The 20,487-nt window shown below is 41.7% G+C and overlaps 1 protein-coding gene across 10 annotated transcripts in view; it reads left to right on the forward strand.

The window, feature by feature from the left end:
• Window positions 1–20,487, forward strand: part of tspoap1 (TSPO associated protein 1) — a 299,740-nt gene that overhangs the window by 257,208 nt on the left and 22,045 nt on the right. For 8 of the 10 annotated variants that reach the window (XM_087977435.1, XM_043718641.2, XM_087977430.1 and 5 more), the window contains 6 exons: window positions 9,115–9,238; window positions 10,814–11,010; window positions 14,326–14,494; window positions 17,077–17,145; window positions 17,328–17,363; window positions 19,324–19,427. In XM_087977435.1, the coding sequence (XP_087833561.1) occupies window positions 9,115–9,238; window positions 10,814–11,010; window positions 14,326–14,494; window positions 17,077–17,145; window positions 17,328–17,363; window positions 19,324–19,427 (699 nt within the window). The remainder of the gene's footprint in view (window positions 1–9,114; window positions 9,239–10,813; window positions 11,011–14,325; window positions 14,495–17,076; window positions 17,146–17,327; window positions 17,364–19,323; window positions 19,428–20,487) is intronic. The other 2 variants (XM_087977432.1, XM_087977434.1) reach the window with 1 other exon arrangement.

Consider the following 20,487-nt stretch of genomic DNA (forward strand, 5'->3'; position numbering starts at 1 on the left):
GCGGTAAAATCGACGTTCCGGGCAAAAGCCCTTCATCAGGAATACAGGCAGAGTGCCTGAAGGGTGGAGAGATAAATGAGAGGAGGGTGGGTGTGTGAAGAAAGAAGCATAGATATCTGTGAAGCACAGAAACATTGAAAGGTGGGCGAGGAGTCGGCCAATCTTCGAGTGTATTCTGCCGTTCAATTGATTAGGCTGATATTACAACTCAGTATGCGGTTCCTACTTCTGCCCGTCACTTTTGTTCCTGTTTTGGCCTTAACCACTTTCAGTGGAAGAGAATGATTGAGGTTATTAGGCTATGAGGACAATCATAGCACTCTGATTTACGTTTCCTGAGAAGGTATTCATAAGAAATTTAAAAAAAAATGTCGGAACAGAAGAGAATCCCCGATCAAATTAGTCTTTCCTTTCTGTGGACACTAATGAGGGAGATTGTAATGTGCTGGTAATGTCACTGGATTAATAATCTAGAGGTCAAGGCTCTGGGAAAGCAGCTTCAAATCCTGCTATGATTGCTGGTGAAATTATAATTTTGGAATTAAAAGCTAATGTCAATGAAAGTGACCATGGATCTATCTTTAATTGTTGTAAAAACCCATCATTATGGAAGGAAATCTGCCGTCCTTACTCAGTCTGACATACATGTGACCCTGCATTGTCCATTTCACAATTCTGGATTGAGATACACAGTGCTATGCACCACTCACTCAAATCCTAATGTCCTGTAGAGAGCAATGTTCAATTTCCATGAACTTACAGGGCAAAATATCATGACGATAACATGTGAAACAGCCAATCTAGCTCATGTTTGACACCGTTCATTGGCTTGCCAAATAATCTTTGGGCTATAAAAGTAGATTAGCAAGATCAGGCTATAGACTGGGTCAGTTGTCGACCAGAAACTGCAATGTCCTAGAAATTGTAAAATACTCAGGCCTTGTTGAAAAGAACTCTAAAGTCTATTGTACAGAAATTAAGAACAAATAGCTTGTCATGGATTACAATGTAATGTATTCTATGCACTTTGTAAGTAATATCTGGAGTCTATAACACTTTATTGTTAGTACTGAATGTCAAAGATAGGTTAACTGAACTGGCCGTAATAAATATGAAAATCCATTCCTAATTCACAAACACATTTAATTTATGAGATATTTTCCATTCAAAAGCTTTTATCTGCACAAGGTGTGGTTCTGACAGATGGACAGTCTGAGTGAGAGATGTATTCTGTGAGGCCACTGCTCCTACTGTTTATACATCGTTCCTGACTAAGAATGAATGGCCACTCGACTGTAGTCATTGGAACGAATGTAGTCATTGGGACCACAGCCAAGTGGATCTTATTAACTGAGATCCTTGATTAGGGCTGTTAACCTGGACCAATCGGGGACCCCTGGCTGACAGATATAAACACAGTGTTGGAGCGGCACGGTGGCACAGTGGTTAGCACTGCTGCCTCACAGCGCCAGAGACCCGGGTTCAATTCCTGCCTCAGGTGACTGACTGTGTGGAGTTTGCACATTCTCCCCGTGTCTGCGTGGGTTTCCTCCCACGGTCCAAAAATGTGCAGGTTAGGTGAATTGGCCATGCTAAAAATTGCCCGTAGTGTTAGGTGCAGCGATAAATGTAGGGGAATGGGTCTGGGTGGGTGCGCTTCGGCGGGTCGGTGTGGACTTGCTGGGCCGAAGGGCCTGCTTCCACACTGTAAGTAATCTAATCTAATGTTTGAGTTATAAAGAAAAGCTGGGACTTTTTAAAAAAAAAAGGAAAAAAATAAATAAATAAACAGTGTTCAGAGAGTGACCTCACTCTAAGGACTGGGTCTGGGCTGGCTGGTCAGAAACCATTGACTGTGCGCTTGTAAAGGGTGACTTGGTAACAGGATACCAGCCTCTGTGCAGTTATTTTAGTGGTGACGCGAGTAAACAGTACATGCCTGAAGAAAGTTCGTTTGCAACAGTCGTCTTTGAGTTGGGGCAAGCATTTCTGGCATCACGCCATTATTTGGAAAGCTTGGCTTGTTCAATCTTGCCATTGAAGACTGGGCCTAGAATGTGGAAAGAATATGATATTTCTTCAGGGCAAATGACATTGAGGCACTTGAAAAGCAACAAGTTATCTTTCCAACTGCTTGTGGATCTGCAGCATTTTCCTTTATTAGGAGCTTGACTTTGTCTGAGGCACCTCCAGATACTGAAACCTTGCAAACGTTGACGGATTTAGTTAAAGAATATTACAAACCCATGCCTCCTCTAATTCTGAGACACTATTGATTTTATTCGGCAGTTTGAGAACCCGGGGAATTTGTATCGGGATTTCTGATGAGGTTGAGATGACTGGCAAAGGCATGTGATTTTAGGTTAACTCTGAATGAGATGCTGAGAGACTGGGTATGTGGGATTGATGATGTAACCGACCAAAAACAGCTGCTAGTTGAAGCCCAGTTGGACTTCAAACAGGCACTGCAAAATGGCCTTGTCATTAAAAAATGTGGCAAATGGAGCATATAAGCTATAGTGTATCCCAATGGAAGTGGACACCCTCACTTGTCCAACTGAGCTTGGGAAAAACTACTTGAGTGTACACAATGGCATACCCTGAGCAGAGGAACCTCAAGACCCCACTACAAAGCCACTCCTGGGCCAAGTGGATGAAATGTTCTTTTGGATCTGGGCTGCCAAGTCTTTGTAGTTGCAGTCGGTATGCAGACTCATGATAGCAAAGGAGTCCTATGAAGCCTGACTTGAGTAAGATAATTCATAGGCTGGTACTCAGGAGAGTATACACCCTGGAAAGTCTACCTACATGTAGTTTGGAGCAGTTAAATTGCTTAGCAACATCCAATTTAGAACCAACCAAAATAAATGTTTGGTTAAATGATGGCCTGGTTCTCATGGAGGATGATACCGACACAGCTTTATCTGTGGTTGCGGAATCAGTCTTTAACAAGATTCGGTCTAGATTCCAACCCTTAAGTTTTCACAAGACCTCAGCCAGGCTGAGAACATGTCTTGGGGAACCGTTACATATTACTTATATAAATTACATTGGATGAGAATGTAGAAGACATGGTTAGTAAATTTGTGGATAACGTAAAATTGGTGACATCTTGGACAGTGAAAATGGTTTTCTAAGATTACAAAGGGATCTTAATGAAATGGGTCAATGGGTTGAAAAATGGTAAATGTAGGTCAATCTGGATAAATACAAGGTATTGCATTTTGGTACAACAAACCAGGGTTGAGCTTAAACAATTAATGGTACACCCTTGAGTGGGGGCGCGGGGGTTACCCAGGGAGATAGTGAGGAAAAAAATCAATCTGAGACTGGTACATTTGAGAACAGAAGTGAGTCAAACAGTCAGGACAGGCAGGGACAAGGTAGGACTAATAAATTAAACTGCATTTATTTCAATGCAAGGAGCCTAACAGGGAAGGCAGATGAACTCAGGGCATGGTTAGGAACATGGCAATATGGGATATCATAGCAATTACAGAAACGTGGCTCAGGGATAGCCAGGTCTGGCAGCTTAATGTTCCAGGATACAAATGCTTCAGGAAGGCTAGAAAGGAAGGCAAGAGAGGAGGGGGAGTGGTATTTTTGATAAGGGATAGCATTGCAGCTGTGCTGAGGGACGATATTCCCGGAAGTCCATCCAGGGAAGTTATTTGGGTAGAACTGAGAAATAAGAAAGGGATGATCACCTTATTGGGATTGTATTATAGACCCCCCAATAGTCAGAGGGAAATTGAGAAACAAACTTGTAAGGAGATCTCAGCTATCTGTAAGAATAATAGGGTAGTTATGATAGGGGATTGTAACTTTCCAAACATCGACTGGGACTGCCATAGTGTTAAAGGTTTAGATGAAGAGGAATTTCTTAAGTGTGTATAAGAAAATTTTCTGATTCAGTATGTGGATGTACCTACTAGAGAAGGTGCAAAACTTGACCTACTCTTGGGAAATAAGGTAGGGCAGGTGACTGAGGTGTCAGTGGGGGAGCACTTTGGGGCCAGCGACCATAATTATATTTGTTTTAAAAAGTGATGGAAAAGGATAGACCAGATCTAAAAGTTGAAGTTCTAATTTGGAGAAAGGCCAATTTTGACGGTATTAGGCAAGAACTTTCGAAAGCTGATTGGAGGCAGATGTTCGCAGGTAAAGGGACGGCTGGAAAATGGGAAGCCTTCAGAAATGAGATAACAAGAATCCAGAGAAAGTATATTCCTGTCAGGGTGAAAGGGAAGACTGGTAGGTATAGGGAATGCTGGAAGATTAAAGAAATTGAGGATTTGGTTAAGAAAAAGAAGGAAGCATATGTCCCGGTATAGACAGGATAGATCGAGTGAATCCTTAGAAGAGTATAAAGGAAGTAGGAGTATACTTAAGAGGGAAATCAGGAGGGCAAAAAGGGGACATGAGATAGCTTTGGCAAATACAATTAAGGAGAATCCAAAGAGTTTTTACAAATATATTAAGGACAAAAGGGTAACTAGGGAGAGAATAGGGCCCCTCAAAGATCAGCAAGGTGGCCTTTGTGTGGAGCCACAGAAAATGGGGGAGATACTAAATGAATATTTTGCATCAGTATTTACTGTGGAAAAGAATATGGAAGATATAGACTGCAGGGAAATGGCTGGTGACATCTTGAAAAATGTCCAGATTACAGAGGAGGAAGTGCTGGATGTCTTGAAACAGTTAAAGGTGGATAAATCCCCAGGACCTGAACGCTGTGGGAAGCTAGAGAAGTGATTGCTGGGCCTCTTGCTGAGATATTTGTATCATCAATAGTCACAGGTGAGGTGCCAGAAGACTGGAGCTTGGCAAAGGTGGTGCCACTGTTTAAGAAGGGCGGTAAAGATGAGCCAGGGAACTATAGACCGGTGAGCCTGACCTTGGTGGTGGGTAAGTTGTTGGAGGAAATCCTGAGGGACAGGATGTACAGGTATTTGGAAAGGCAAGGACTGATTAGGGATAGTCAACATGGCTTTGTGCATGGGAAATCATGTCTCACAAACTTGATTGAGTGTTTTGAAGAAGTCACAAAGAAGATTGATGAGGATAGAGCAGTAAATGTGATCGATATGGACTTCAGTAAGGCGTTCGACAAGGTTCCCCATGGGAGACTGATTAACATGGTTAGATCTCATGGAATACAGAGAGAACTAGCCATTTGGATACTGAAATGGCTCAAAGGTAGAAGACAGAGGGTGGTGGTGGAGGGTTGATTTTCAGACTGGAGGCCTGTGACCAGTGGAGTGCCACAAGGATCGGTGCTGGGTCCTCTACTTTTTGTCATTTACATAAATGATTTGGATGCGAGCCTAAGAAGTACAGTTAATAAGTTTGCAGATGAAACCAAAATTGGAGGTGTAGTGGACAGCGAAGAGGGTTACCTCAGATTACAACAGGATCTGGACCAGATAGGCCAATGTGCTGAGAAGTGGCAGATGGAGTTTAATTCAGATAAATGCGAGGTGCTGCATTTGGGAAAGCAAATTTTAGCAGGACTTATACATTTAATGGTAAGGACTTAGGGAATGTTACTGAACAAAGAGACCATTGAGTGCAGTTTCATAGCTCCTTGAAAGTGGAGTCACAGGTAGTTAGGATAGTGATGAAGGCATTTGGTATGTTGTCCTTTATTGGTCAGAGTATTGAGTACAGGAGTTGGGATGTCATGTTGCGGCTGTACAGGACATTGGTTAGGCCACTGTTGGAATATTGCGTGCAATTCTGGTCTCCTTCCTATCGGAAAGATGTTGAGAAGCTTGAAAGGGTTCAAAAAAGATTTACAAGGATGTTGCCAGGGTTGGAGGATTGGAGCTATAGGGAGAAGCTGAACAGTCTGGGGCTGTTTTCCCTGGAGGATCAGAGGCTGAGGGGTGACCTTATAGAGGTTTACAAAATTATGAGGCACATGGATAGGGTAAATAGACAAAGTCTTTTCCCTGGGGTTGGGGAGTCGAGAACTAGAGGGCATAGGTTTAGGGTGAGAGGGGAAAGATATAAAAGAGACCTAAGGCTCAACGTTTTCACACAGAGGGTGGTACGTGTATGGAATGAGCTGCCAGAGGATGTGGTGGAGGCTGGTACAATTGCAGTATTTAAGAGGCATTTGGATGGGTATATGAATTGGAAGGGTTTGGAGAGATATGGGCCGGGTGCTGACAGGTGGGACTAGATTGGGTTGGGATATCTGGTCAGCATGGACAGGTTGGACCGAAGGGCCTGTTTCCATGCTGTACATCTCTATGAATCTGTGATTATCAAAGGAGCCAAGGCCACCTTACATGTTGACCAGGAAGCAACTCCACAATTCTGCAAGGCCCGCTCAGCACCATTTGCCTTATGGGCTAAAGTGGAGGCAGAAATCAGGAGGCTAGAAAATGAAAAAATCATAAAACCACCGCTGTTAGCCAAATGAGCAGCACTGGTCATAACGATTATGAAGCCTGATGGTTTTGTTCCCCATTTGTGGAGATTTTAAACAAAGGTAAACCACTTCTCACAGCTGGATCATTACACGATTCCATGAATACAGGACTTATATGCAAAACGGGTGAAGACAGGGGGTGAGCTGTCCTTCACGAAACTGGACATGAGCCATGCCTGCCTACAGTTGCGCCTAGATGAGGGGTCCCAGATGGATGCCTCAATTAATATGCATAAGGGTTTGTACCAATATACAAAACTGCCCACTTAGGGTATCATCAATCTGTGCCCTTTTTCAATGGACAATGATGAATATTTTACAAGATGTACCCAACAAGCTAGTTATTTGGATGACGTGCGAATAATTGGGAGGACCAATAAACAGCACTTGGACAACTTGGACATAGTGCTTAAATGTTTCTCCAAGGCGGGCGTTTGCCTTAGAAGGAAAAAATGTGTGCTCCAGGCATTCCAAATGACCTACCTAAACTACAGAGTTGACAAGACCGGGCTACACCTGTTGGATGAAAAAATGAGGGTGATCAAAGGTGTCCCAGCTCCCACGTTGCACCAGAGGTTTGGTCTTTCCTTGGGTTGGTGAATTATTATGGAAAATTCATATGTAACCTGGCCTCCATCTTGGCACCCTTACACCTATCAAGAAAAGGATTGGCCTTGGAAATGGCCACAAATGGCCAAGAAGTATCCTTTAGGGAAGTTAAAAAAAAATTACCTATCATCATCTAAGATGTTGGTCCACTGTAATCCCAAGCGGGTGGTGTTGCTGACACGCAATATTTCCCTGTACAATATCGGGGTAGTGTTGCCCTGGTGGAGAGGAACGCCCAAGAGTGTATGCTTCCTGGATTTTGACTATGCTGAACGCAAATATGCTCAGATAGAGAAGGAAGGTTTAGATTAGATTATTTACAGTGTGGAAACAGGCCCTTCGGCCCAACAAGTCCACACCGACCCGCCGAAGCGCAACCCACCCATTACCCTACATTTACCCCTTTACTTAACACTACGGGCAATTTAGCATGGCCAATTCACCTGACCTGCACATCTTTGGAGTGTGGGAGGAAATGTGTGCTAAACACATGTTTAGCGGTTATCTTTGGAGTGAGAAAGTTCCACCAATACTTTACGGACGTAAATTTGTAACAGTAAGTAAAAAGTGTTTATGGGTTTCAATTCAGATGCACAACTTCCATGTTTATTCAAAAATCCCACCACTGTGTACCAGAGCTGAATGTGTAGCCTTTAGCGATGAATGTGAGATAGAGTCTGTTTGAAAGCTGTATGACTCTATGACTTTATATAAGCTTTACATACCACTGATTGAGAACAGGAGTGACCAATAATCATGAGGAAAAGTGAACATACGGGATTTATGATCATAATGGAGAATCCCAGCCCCTTGTAATGATGAAGGTAAATTTTGTCTCAGGTCAATGGCAGGAGTAAGAAAGGTTGGCTTTTCCATGTGTTCCTTATGGAAAGCTCTGTCGATCCAGAACTAGAGTTTTTTTGCAGTCTGCTATTAATTCTTGTTTAGTCTGTGCTGTTCTAATATTTCTGTCCTCTCTGGGAGTTGAAAAGTGTGGTGCTGGAAAAGCTCAGCCGGGAAGGCAGCATCCAAGGCGGATGAGAGTCGACGTTTCGAGCATAAGCGCCTCATCCGGAAACAGAAGGGCTGATGCTCGAAACGTGAACTCTCCTTCTCCTCGGATGCTGCCTGACTGGCTGTGCTCTTCCAGCACCACACTTTTCAACTCTGATCGCCAGCATTTGCAGTCCTCAAGTTCTTCTTTTGTCCCCTTTGGGAGGCCAGTGTACCCATTAAACCTGATCTTTGAATGAGATCACCATACTACTGTTGCGTAACTTAGAAAGATGTGTAAAAATTGAACTGAATTTTCAAATGACTACCAGGGAAAGAAATTTCTACCAGAAGTGCACATTACCCAGAACCATCTCGGCTGTCTCTAGGATATAACCACTCTATGAGGAGAAAGTGAGGTCTGCAGATGCTGGAGATCAGAGCTGAAAATGTGTTGCTGGAACAGTGCAGCAGGTCAGGCAGCATCCAGGGAACAGGAGGGTCGATGTTTCGGGCATAAGCCCTTCCTGAAGAAGGCTTATGCCTGAAACATCGATTCTCCTGTTCCCTGGATGCTGCCTGACCTGCTGCGCTGTTCCAGCAACACATTTTCAGCTATAACCACTCTATGCCAACAAGCACAGTGCTTGTCAGTGATGCAGCACTGTATAGTATATGCAACGTACCAACATTGAAAGCTCACTATACAAATGTAGGCCTTACATTAAAGATAACAAATGTATACAGCAAGCAGTCATTCTGTGTAGAATCAATTCATAAACTGCCACTGGCTATTGAGTTTACTGGTGTTAAAGAGTTCTGCAGGCAACATTGCGTGAGAAATTACAGTGAGTCTATTGGTATGTACAGTACTGATGCAGTGAGTGATACTGTATGTGAGAGATTGGAGTGAGAGTATACCTTGTGTGATATTGGTGAGTTTGCTTGAGGGCTGGAGTGTGCAGGATGAGTGTTTGAAGATGGAGTATAACCTGGTGGAGTTACATATATGCTCAAATCTATTACTTCTCAGATCCTCATGCTTCAATCTGCCTTTATTATCTGGTTTTCAGGGCTTTACAGTAAACACAGACTCAGTATCCCATGGGCTACCTGACTCGCCTGCAGTACGAGGTGTACATCTCAAGGATAGCCCGTCTCTGAAGCTTCGCAGAGGAGAACTGTCCTCTTCTAAAGGTCAGTATCAACACTCACCAACTGCAGCAGCTTCCAGAATCTCAAAAATAAACAGAAAATAACCAGCATTGCATTTTATTTACCTATTATAATGTTCTTTCTTGCTGCCATTGTTTGTGGTGCTTTTTATTGTAGAGCTTTTTTTGTGGACCTCAGACCAAATTTCAACATTTGAGATATCATGCTGATTAAATCCAGTCCAGCATTACCTCCCCACAGTTGCTCACATGCTCAATACCGCCATCATTTCATGATTGGATTTTGATCAAATGCAGCATTGGATATAAAATTCAGGATGTAATATGAATTTGTGTAAAGCCTTAGTATGTTGACCAATGATGAGCATTGTGTGCAGCTTTGGGATCTACAATTGTACAATTGATGCTGAAGCAATGGGGAGGATGCATCACGATTTAGTAAAAGCAAAAGTCTGCCAATGCTGGAAATTTTAAATAAAAACAGAAAATCTCAGCAAGTTTGATGGCATTGGTGTGGTAAGAAATAAGAGTTAATGATTCAAGTCTGGGATATTTATTTTGATGAAAAGATGCAGACTTGAAATGTTAACTGTTTCTTTCTCCACAAGTGCTGTCATATCAGCTAAATACTTCCACCATCTTCTGTTTTTATTTCACTGAGATGCTGTCTGCTATGAGGAAACAGAAATGCAAAGAGCTACTTCAAATAAAATGGTCCTTGTATTTGATGGAATAGAGGAGATTACAGGATGATTGGTAAAGATGTTTACATTAGAAACAGATGTCATGTGTAGATATAACAAACTGTTATTGTTACTTTATTTGGTCTTTGGAGAGGGTGTAGCTAGGGTCCATTTTTAATTATCTTGAACAAGTAGTGGCAGGTGTACACTGAGTCTCTGTAGTCCACTGCTTGGGACTTCCAGATATTGCTTTGTAACAATGGTAAAATGACACCATAGAGTTATAGAGCTTGGAAACAGACCCTTCAGTCCGTCAAGTCCGTGCAAATATAATTCCAAGCTAAACTAATCCCACCTGTTTGCTCCAGGCCCATATCTCTCCAAACCTTTCCTGGTTATGTATTTACCTAAGTGTCTTTTGAAGTGAAGCGAAATTAAAGTGACAAAAGTCTTAGAGATTGTTCTCTTATAGAGAGAGAGAGAGAGAGAGAGAGAGAGAGAAGATTAGTGGTAGGTTTCACCTGATGGCCATCATCACACCTTACGTGAGTGACAAGGTTAGAAGACCTTTCTTGAGACCTCAGGGGCCATCATCTGAGTGATCTCAGCCAGTATGGGAATTGAACCCATGCTGTTGGCATCACTGCACCACAAACCAGATTTCCAGGCAACTGACCTTCACATAATGATAACATATATCTAAGTCAAGATGCAGTAACTTCATTCTTATTGTAAATATCAGTATTTGACAATTCTTGTATTTAGAAAAGCAACAATTTCTGTTTTTTTTCATAACTGTGTGTGCTTGCCTGAAATATTGTTTGCGATAGCTAAATTGCTCAATGTGTTTTCATTCTGAATCTCAAAGTAACGCGAACAAGCCTGATATTCATCAATTGATCTTTTGATTTCAGCTTCATTAGTAGAGAGTTCGCGAAGTCGAGAGACTCCAATCTTGGATGGATACAACGAGAGAAGCACAAAAGGGGCAATAGATAGCGGTCTTGTTCGCATTTTCGTGGCTCTATTTGATTATGAACCTGCGACAATGTCACCAAACCCAGATGCTGCAGAAGAGGAGTTGGCATTTAAAGAGGGTCAGATCCTTAAGGTGAGTTTGCAGCATCTATAGTATATGTGAAAGATGGTAATCCTGAGAATGAAAAGCTACAATGTCCATCTAAATGTGGGGAGAGTTCATAAACCTGTTGTTTAGTCCTTAACAGCCAATCTGACTGCATAAGTATTTCACTTGTGATGAATAGGATCCTGGTTGATACACCCTGACAAGGCAAGCAGCTTTCTATGATGAGGAACTTCCTCTGAATTCATCTTTTTAAGTGTCAATGGTCGCCATTATTTGGAGGTGCCGGTGTTGGACTGGGGTGGACAATGTCAGAAATCACATGACACCAGGTTACAGTCCAACAGGTTTATTTGAAATGACAAGCTTTCTGAATTCCTACCAGATAATGGGCTGGAATTTCTGAGAAATAATAATCACAGTCAGATTACCACTCTGCTCCTACTTCTTTCCATTAAGACAGAGCTCTGCATGTCTTTATCCATTCCTGGAACATGGGCATCTGTGGTTGGGTCAGCATTCATTGCCTGTCCCTAGCTGCCCTTGAGTAGGTGATGGTGAGCTGCCTAAGCTTTCTGTCGGAGTTTTCAATCACAGGTCCTTCAGAAATACAAAGCAGACTTGAAATCTAATAGCTGCCTTGCAGTGCAGGATAGCTGTGAAATTCAAATCATGCCCCATTTTTCATGCCAGTAGTTGTTGTATTTTGTGATTTAAATATCCTGAAGCATTAACAGCCCCGGTGACAGTTCCTGTGAAATGGTAAATATCTAAAGTGAATCTGGGGTTAGGACACAAGGTGGGCAGAGAATCAGGTAAATAATGGAGTGTTTAGGTAGATCAGGGTGAGTGGGGTTTTTCTGATCTGGTGAGAAGAGAGGATGTTGTGTCTGCCAACGAAGAGGGGAGTTGTGTCTGTCAAAGCAGGGGGCTGTTGGAACTCTGGGATAGAGGGGAGTTGTGTCTGGCAAGGGCTAGGTTGGGAGTGGGGGGGTGGTGTTGGGTCCTTCAGAGGAAGAGGCTTTTGAATCTTAGGTAAAGGGATGAGGTGTTGGGTCCAGCAGTGGTGGGGGTGGGGTGGTGCTGTCGGTTCATGATGAGGTGAGTGGGATGGTGGGTCTGGTGCCAAGGGAAGGGGGGAAGTTGTTATGTGGGGGAGTGGAATTTTTGAGATTGGGATGGCTAACAGTGAATTGGGGAATTAGTTTAATAATTCCCCAGGAATTACCTTGGCTTTACATTTAACTTTTCCTGGGTAGATATTAATTAAGTCTCCACTTTACATGGATACCTTTGGAGGGTTCCTGGCACGGGGGGTGCTGCCCACTGGAATCTTCAATTTCCTAGGCAATAACTTCAAAGTTTGCTTCATCAGAGATTCCATATAATCCTGACATGCAACTCCCATCTATGCTGTTGGAATAACCATTTGGCCATTGGAATATCTGGCCAATTTTATTTTATCTCTGATTTCTGATAGAGCCTACACATAGGTGTGCATTGATGTAAAGAGACAATGCATTAATATTAAACTGCAAGTGAAGCATGAAATGAATACGAATGGGATGAATAGTGTGATAGAAAGCTGTTAAAGCCTTGTGTTGGAAAAACATATCAATCTTTCATACATTCTAGAGGGGATAGGGATCTCCTTCTAAACCACATTCCTATTACTACTGCTGCTGTCTGGCTCAAGTGTCCTCTAAAACCTGAAAGGAATATGTGTGGCACCTCACCCATTATAGTCACTCCGAACAGAAATGTTTCTCTATAGCTATTCTATCAATGTATTGCAAAATTCAAAAACAGTCATGAAACTGGACCTTAATGATTGGTATTCTAAGGAACACCACTTAGTATATGTAATTGTGTCCCATAATTTAACCCTTGGAGAATCTTGGTAACAATCTGGTGAGTCAGAGTTACTGCGCCCAGCACAGTAGTTTGTTGGTCTCACTCTGGTCTAACCAAGTTGCCTTAAAACTTCCTTCTCTTGTGTTGTAGGTCCAGTTAATAAATGTTAGCATTTCTTTAACGTTTATAATTTTTATCACGCCTGACAACCAAATTTAGTGATGTGTTCCCGGACCCCTAATTTTTCTCATTGTGGGACAGTCACTGTTCCTAGATATACCCAGTTGGCTGGATGGCTGGTCTGTGATTCACAATGACACCAACAGCATAGCTTCAGTTCCTGTACTAGCTGAGATTGCTATGAAGGTGCTGTCTTCTCAATGTGACCCCTCACCTGAGGTGTGGTGATCCTCAGATTAAACTCATCACCGGTCATTTCTATCCTATGAGAGGTCAGCCCTCCACTTCTCTGAGACTATGGTAACTTTATTTTTTACCTTCTGTCTAATCAGGTCGATAATTTACCTTCAACTTCATTAATTTTAATTTCACCTCCCAACATCTTAGATGAAACCTTATCAAATGTCTTCTGGCAATTTATATAAACCCGATCCATAGACATTTCCGTGTATACTACTTTGATTACTTTCCCAAAAATTCAATTAAGTACGATCTGTCCTTTATAAATCCATATTGGCTACCTTTAAGCAGCTCAGATTTCTCTAAATTCTCAGTCAATCTGTCCCTAATTATAGATTCCAGTCATTTCCCCACAATAGTTGTAAGATTAACAGATTCAGAATTTCCTTGTTTTCCTTATTTTCAATATTCTTAAACAATGGAGTTACAGTTGTAGTTTTGCAATCTAAAGAAACACTTCCTTAATTGAAACAGGTGCAAAAAGCTTTTGATAAAGTATTGTAATTTATTCACTTTCTTTTAAACATCAGTGGAAACCATCAGGTCGAAGGATTGTCAATCGTTTGTACCATTTTTTTTCAATGTCACTTTGTTGCTTACATCAATTTGAATGAACTCCTAATCCAGATTTCTTATGATCGAAGAATAATCTGACCGCTTTGTCTACTGTTTGATTGATCTCTTTTAATGCATTGTGGGAGGAATTTTCAGTAAATAAATCATTTATCAAAATGCAGTGTCAAAGATTGTTAACTTATGCAATTCTCTCAGCTGATCGCATCTCCAAGCTCACAGGATGCTGGAGTCACCTGACACCTCCTTGATGAGGGTACCTCAAAGGAGCAGATGCATGGACAGTTAACTGTTGTTATATTTAAACCTATATTAATTCCCTCTTGAAATGATGTTAGGAACATTGTGGCTGGCAACTTCTCTTCCATGTGGGGATAGCCTGTGGGATGTACGTTCATCAGTGGGTGTGAAGACCGAGATGAGACTGAGCTAGGAACCTGAGTATCTGTATAAACTGAAGGTCAGAGTGAAAGAGTCTGAATAATCTCATTGCAGGTATTTGGTGATAAAGATGCTGATGGGTTTTACCGTGGAGAAGCCAATGGGCAGACTGGTTATGTGCCATGCAACATGGTCTCTGAAATCCAGGTGGATGATGATGGAATAGTGGAGCAGCTATTACAGAGAGGTTATCTGGCTCCCAGTATGTCCATGGAGAAGCTGGGTGAGTGGTGCATTGCACAGGTTGCATAGTTTGTAACAATTGTATTCTGTTTTCATGTAGAATGTTTTCAAGAAATAATGTCACATATTGAGCAATTAGCTAAGCGAACAGTTCACACACTAGGGCATTTTTGATATGTTTTTCTAATGCTGCAAAGAATTGTTAATCGGAATTAGAAACAAGTCAATTTTTGCCTGGGAAGCAGAGAAGATTATTTAAATTCATTGCACTTAGGAAGGAAGCAAGATTTGTTTGGTGAAGTGTGAAGGAGGCAGGTTTTGACACTGCTTGGAACAGGAAAGGCATTTGTATGTGTCTCTTAACAAATGCTAGTCATGAGTAAATTTACCAACAATTTGTAGCTGAGCATGTCAGTGCTGAAACCTATCACATCACTTTGGTACAACGTCATCAATTGCTGCTCTCAAATAACTCATGGTAATGTATGTTGGACAGATGGCAATGGGCAAATTGAACATGGAATTTTTCTGGCTCCCAAGCTTAAGATGTGGTGTCAACCTGCCTTAAATTCAGGTCTTATCTGGCCTTAAGTAATCAGACCCATTGGTCTGCTGTGGGTGCTGGTGCTTTGTCAGATTATATTCCTTGGCACTGTCATGAAATCCAGTTCTACTGCTGTAGTATGGGGATGTCAGCAATTTATAATAACCAAAACCTGAGTGGCTCAATGAATGACTTGCTTGCTGTAACAGACGCTCATCTTGAATGTGCTAATCCATGTAGATAAAGGGAGAACTTGAGATCAGTACATTGTGTGTGTCCGATTTACACCGCTTGGTCTGGAGTTCCATAATGGAGCTGACTTGAGACCAGTCTTATGGTGAAGTTCCAAGTCCCAGCTAGAAATGCTGAAATTATTTTCACCCTTCATGAGAATCTTGTTCTGGAACTTAAGAGCTACGTTCTACTTTGCAGCGAGCTTGACAGCTTCAGAGATGTAACCTCTTGCATCCTTATCACGTGTTAATGACCTCCTTATTGCAGTTGACACTGTAATGAAAAAAAAAGTGGGTTGAACCTGACTAGGGCGAGGACAATGCTGATGTTGGCAGCTATATCTGGGTTCAGGTTAAAATCATGAGGAAATTAGCCAGCATTGCATCGTCACTGTAATTACTTTCTATGCTTTCTAAAATAGAACTGTAAATTAAAGGCTTTTCAAATTTGAGGTACAGAGAGAGGTTGAAATGGCTGGGTCTGTTTTCCCTGGAGCGTCCGAGGTTGAGAGGTGACCTTATAGAGGTTTATAAAATCATGAGGGGCATGGATAAGGTAAGTAGTCAAGGTCTGTCCCCTGGGATGGGGGAGTCCAGAACTAGAGGGCATAGGTTTAGGGTGAGAGCTGAAAAATTTACAAGGAACCAAAGGGGCAACTTTTTCACATATGTAAACCATGTATGGAATGAGCTGCTAGCGGAAATGAAGTGATGGAGGCTGGTACAATTGCAATACTTAAAAGGCATCTGGATGGGTACATGAATAGGAAGGGTTTAGAGGGATATGGGCCGGGTGCTAGCAAATGGGACAGGATTAGGTTAGGATATCTGATCAGCATGGATGAGTCAAACCGAAGGGTCTGTTTCCATGCTGTACATCTCTATGACTCTATAAATGCACTCCTTCCTCAGTTTCCCAGGCCAGTCATCTTTATATTTGTGTAAGTGGTTCATACAGTACACAGTGTATCGGTTACTGCTTTGGTCCATAAATTAAATTATATCCATGTGCTGTTTCCATGGCACTCTTAACAAGCAAAAATTTTACATTAGTTAAAGTTAACAATCATCAAATTGCCTATGGAAGAAAGAATTTGAAGTCTATGACAGTAGAGTGTAAAGAGGCAATTACAGTAGGAAAAGGCAGAGATAAGGAGATGTAGGGGCTGGTTTATATTCTGTAGCTTTACTATAATTATAGATGTGACTGGAAGTAATAAAGGGGACAAAGTTAGGATGGGTGGGGATAGAGGACAGCTTAGGGCTAAGGCAAAATATCTGATTAGGTTTGGAGTTCAGATACTGGCTGTATTGCTAATAAACATTATAGGAAATCTGACTATTTAAAAGCAATGTAGTTATGATTAGCTCTACACATGAGATGCCAAAGTAGATAGAAAAATCTAATTTTATTTGGAAAAGATTTTGAATGTCCTGCTTGTACCTTCAGACATTTGTGGAAGTCCACACTGATAATTTGGGCAATTCAACACAATATCACATAATGTGTATGGAATATATGATGTGTATGGAAAATACAAGTACAGTGCAGTGCTGTTTGGAAAGCAAAACAATTTGTGGTCCAAAGCTGGAGCTTACAGCTCTTGGAATTGCAGTGTTCCCCAAACATCACTGTGCCCCAATGTTTCCTTTTTTTCCACAGGCCTCAGTAGTGAGGTAGGTACACAGCACATTAAATAAACTTGATTCAGTCATTGGTAATGGCCCAGCACTGGCTAGACCCTCTGATTTACTAACCTAACGAGATTCTGCTCTGTCTGTCTCAGCTTCCTGTGTGCTGCTTTATTTCCTCTTTTTTTTTCTCTCGTCCTTTGCTGTATGAAGGCAGCCACATGCTCTCTCAACCGCCACGCCGCACTGCGCCTCCTCCGAAACCAAGGCGATCCAAAAAAGGTCTGTCTCACTTCATGCTTACCTTTGTGTTGCTTTTTTTCCATTGAAAACATCTGTGTCAGTGTTTGACTTGCTGCTTCCCATTCGTTGTCTAATATCACAGTACTTAGTGTGTGCAAATGTGTATGGAGCAGGACCTGTATTAAAACAAGTATCGAACGAACTTATCCTTGATCTTTCAGTGCAGTCCAACAAGTGGGAGGACACTCGAAAACAAGGTCAGCTTCTTGTTATTTCTTCGTAGATAATTAAATTGTGTTCAGAGAAAGTTCAATTCAGTGGCAGCAGCTTTGTTGTAGAAGTATTGCACTTAATGTTCCCTTGTGCATGTTTGTTTGAAAACTTATACAATAATTATATTGAGCATTCCTTAGGACTTCCCATTTTTATTTGAATGTTTAAGCACTATAAATAATTGTCGTGATCTGTACAGGATCATGAGGTTTATTAACAATCCTTTATGCTAGTTTCAGCTGTAATTAAATAGCTCAAGCTTGATTTTTATTCATTCATGGGATGTGGACAAAGCCTGCTGAGACAGCATTTATTGCCATTTCCCCCTAATTTCCCATGAGCAAGTGGTGGTGAGTTGCCTTCGTGAATGGCTGGAATCCATTCAGTGTAGGACATTGACCCAACAACATTGAAGGAATGGCGGTAGAAGTCAGGATGGTGAGCGGCTTGGGGGGAACTTGCAAGTGGTGATGTAACTGCCCCTGTCCTTTTGGATAGTTTAGCGTTTGATATGGAAGCACTGTTGAAGAAGCTTTGGTGAATTTCTGCAGTGCATCTTGTAGATGGTACACACAGTTGTGACAATGTGCAGTAGTGGAAGGAGACAGTCTTTGTGGATATGGACCTAGTCAAGGCAGCTGCTTTGTCGAGGATGGTGTCACGTTTATTGAATGTTGTTGGAGCTACCCTCATCCAGGCAAGGGGGAGTATTACATCACAATCCTAACTTGTACCTTATAGATGGGGAACAGGCTTTGGGGAGGCAGGAGGTGAGTTACTTGCTGCAGGATTCTTAATCTCTGACCTGCTTTAAATCCCACAGTATTTATGTGGCTAGTACAGTTCAATTTCTGATTAATGGTAGTCCATGTTGATACTGGGAGATTCAACTATGGTGATGTCATTCAATGTGAATGGATCAAAGTTAGATTCTCTCTCGTTGTAGATGATTATTGCCTGGCATTTGTATGGCATGCATCTTACTTGCCACTTATTAGCCCGAGTTTGAATGTTGTCCAGGAGTGAGAGTCAGGCATTGAGTCTTGGGATTGGGGGATGACAGGTCAAGTAAATGAGGGGAGTCACGGTGATGGAAGTCAAGCTGAAGCTTTGGGGATGTTAGTTGAGGTGGGATGTTGGGAAGGTGGTGGTGCAGGGTCTGAATGTCTGTGAGGAGTTCTTGGGGGATATTGACGTGAGGGGGGAGGAGTAAATCACAGGTTGGTATCAGTGTGTAAGGCGTTGGCTGTCCATGAGGGTTGTTAGAGGGTGCAGCTCAGTTTTATAGTTAGCCAGAATCCACAGCAGGTTTTAATTCCTTTACTTTTTCCTGGTTAACTGTTCAGGTAAATTAATACAAACCCTCCAAAGTCTGTCCTTAACTCAGAATTATGTACTTTTTCAGAAAATTCTAGGAACCAGGTAATTGCCCATCAGAGGTTTCGACATCCCGAGCTGTTTGTGCAGAACCAGCGGCATTGGGATGTTCACTGGGTCCTCATATTCAATTCCAACCATTATTACTACAATGCCTATCTTCCTAGCGCAAGATCTGGGTTTCTGTTTATTTGTTTGTTAAGTGGTTAGAAACCAGATTACTGTTTGAAATGTAATTACAGTGAGTTCACCCTCCTTGCCGTATAACGTGCTTCTTGTTGTATACTTTGTTTTATAAATTTACAAGCACTCTTGAAAGCATGCATTTTCAGTAAGGGAGATCAAAAGAACTCTCATTCAAGGCACATAATAAATATAAAAGTTATAACATTGCAGTATGTTCTCAGTGAGGGATTTATGAATCACTTCACTTTCTATATCGTATGCACTTTCAAAGTGGAAGTTACTTTGAATCATCTCTCCTTATTTAATTTGAATTTTGATGACTTCTACAATTACAAATCTACCCTTTAAGATGTTCACCAGTAGCGTCCCTTTCTTTTGCAGAGCGGAGTCGGCCTGGCAGTGGACAACAGAAATTGCCAATGAGAAGAATGGTGGCTGTCTTTGACTATGATCCCAGGGAAAGCTCTCCTAACGTGGATATTGAGGTGTGCTGCATCTGATCAGCTCTCGTTATATTGTTGGCAGCTGGTTACTAATTCAAGTCAACAATAGTGGCCTGTCTTCCTCATCACCTCCAAATCTAACTTAGTTCTGCACAGGGCATCAATGGTAGGGATTGTTGGTCCAACTCACAGAGTAAGACTCAATGTGGTGTTCTATGTAATATTAAATACACATGTGAAACAAAACACTGTAGTCATAAAAAGAAGTGACAAGTCCACACAACTACAAAATTCTGCTAAAATCGCAGGGTGCATATTAATTCAGTAATCTTTGCTTAGCGAGCTCCAGATTGTAATCTTCTATTAACAAATGAGTGAACAGAGATCGGTTTTCTGTGAAAAGTCTTTGTGTGTGTTTCTATAGCCATTTGTATTTTCATTTGGTAACCTTAGAACATACGTACACAAATGTCAACAAATACCTCTTCGCCGTTAACAAAATTCTACTAGTGTCATTGCTCCACAAGACATTTCTAACGCCCAAACTCTCCTGCACCAAACTGTAACTTGCATTTCTCTGCAGTTATTCCACATGATGAGTCTTCCCAATGTGACGGTTCAAGGAATAGATGTGTGGTCTTCATTTGTATCTGAAAGTAGCTTTGAGATACCACAAATACTTTTCAGTTTGGGTCCCCTCTAGTCACATTTATTGCTTTCTTAGACTTTTTAAGTGAGTGTGTACGATTATCACAAAATGGAACATATATTGAGTACTTATTAAAAATATATTTTCATCTCTCCTGTTGCAGCCTATTGAAAATTACATTTCAGCGTATAGTACTCTCGCTTCTAAGTATGAATGTTTATTTTTCTTAGAAGGTCTTCAGTGTGGAAACAGGCCCTTCAGCCCAATAAGTCCACACTGACCCTCCAAAGAGTAACCCACCCAGACCAATTCCCCTATCCATCATATCCCCGAACACTATGGGTGATTTAGCATGGCCAATTCACCTGACCCGCACATATTTGGATTGTGGGAAGAAACCGGAGCACCCAGAGAAAACCCACGCAGACACTGGGAGAATGTGAAAACTCGACA

Source organism: Chiloscyllium plagiosum, unplaced genomic scaffold (genome assembly GCF_037043375.1).
Source record: "Chiloscyllium plagiosum isolate Xiang-an unplaced genomic scaffold, Cpla_swu_hap1 HiC_scaffold_31, whole genome shotgun sequence".
In the NCBI taxonomy this organism is placed as follows: Eukaryota; Metazoa; Chordata; class Chondrichthyes; order Orectolobiformes; family Hemiscylliidae; genus Chiloscyllium; species Chiloscyllium plagiosum.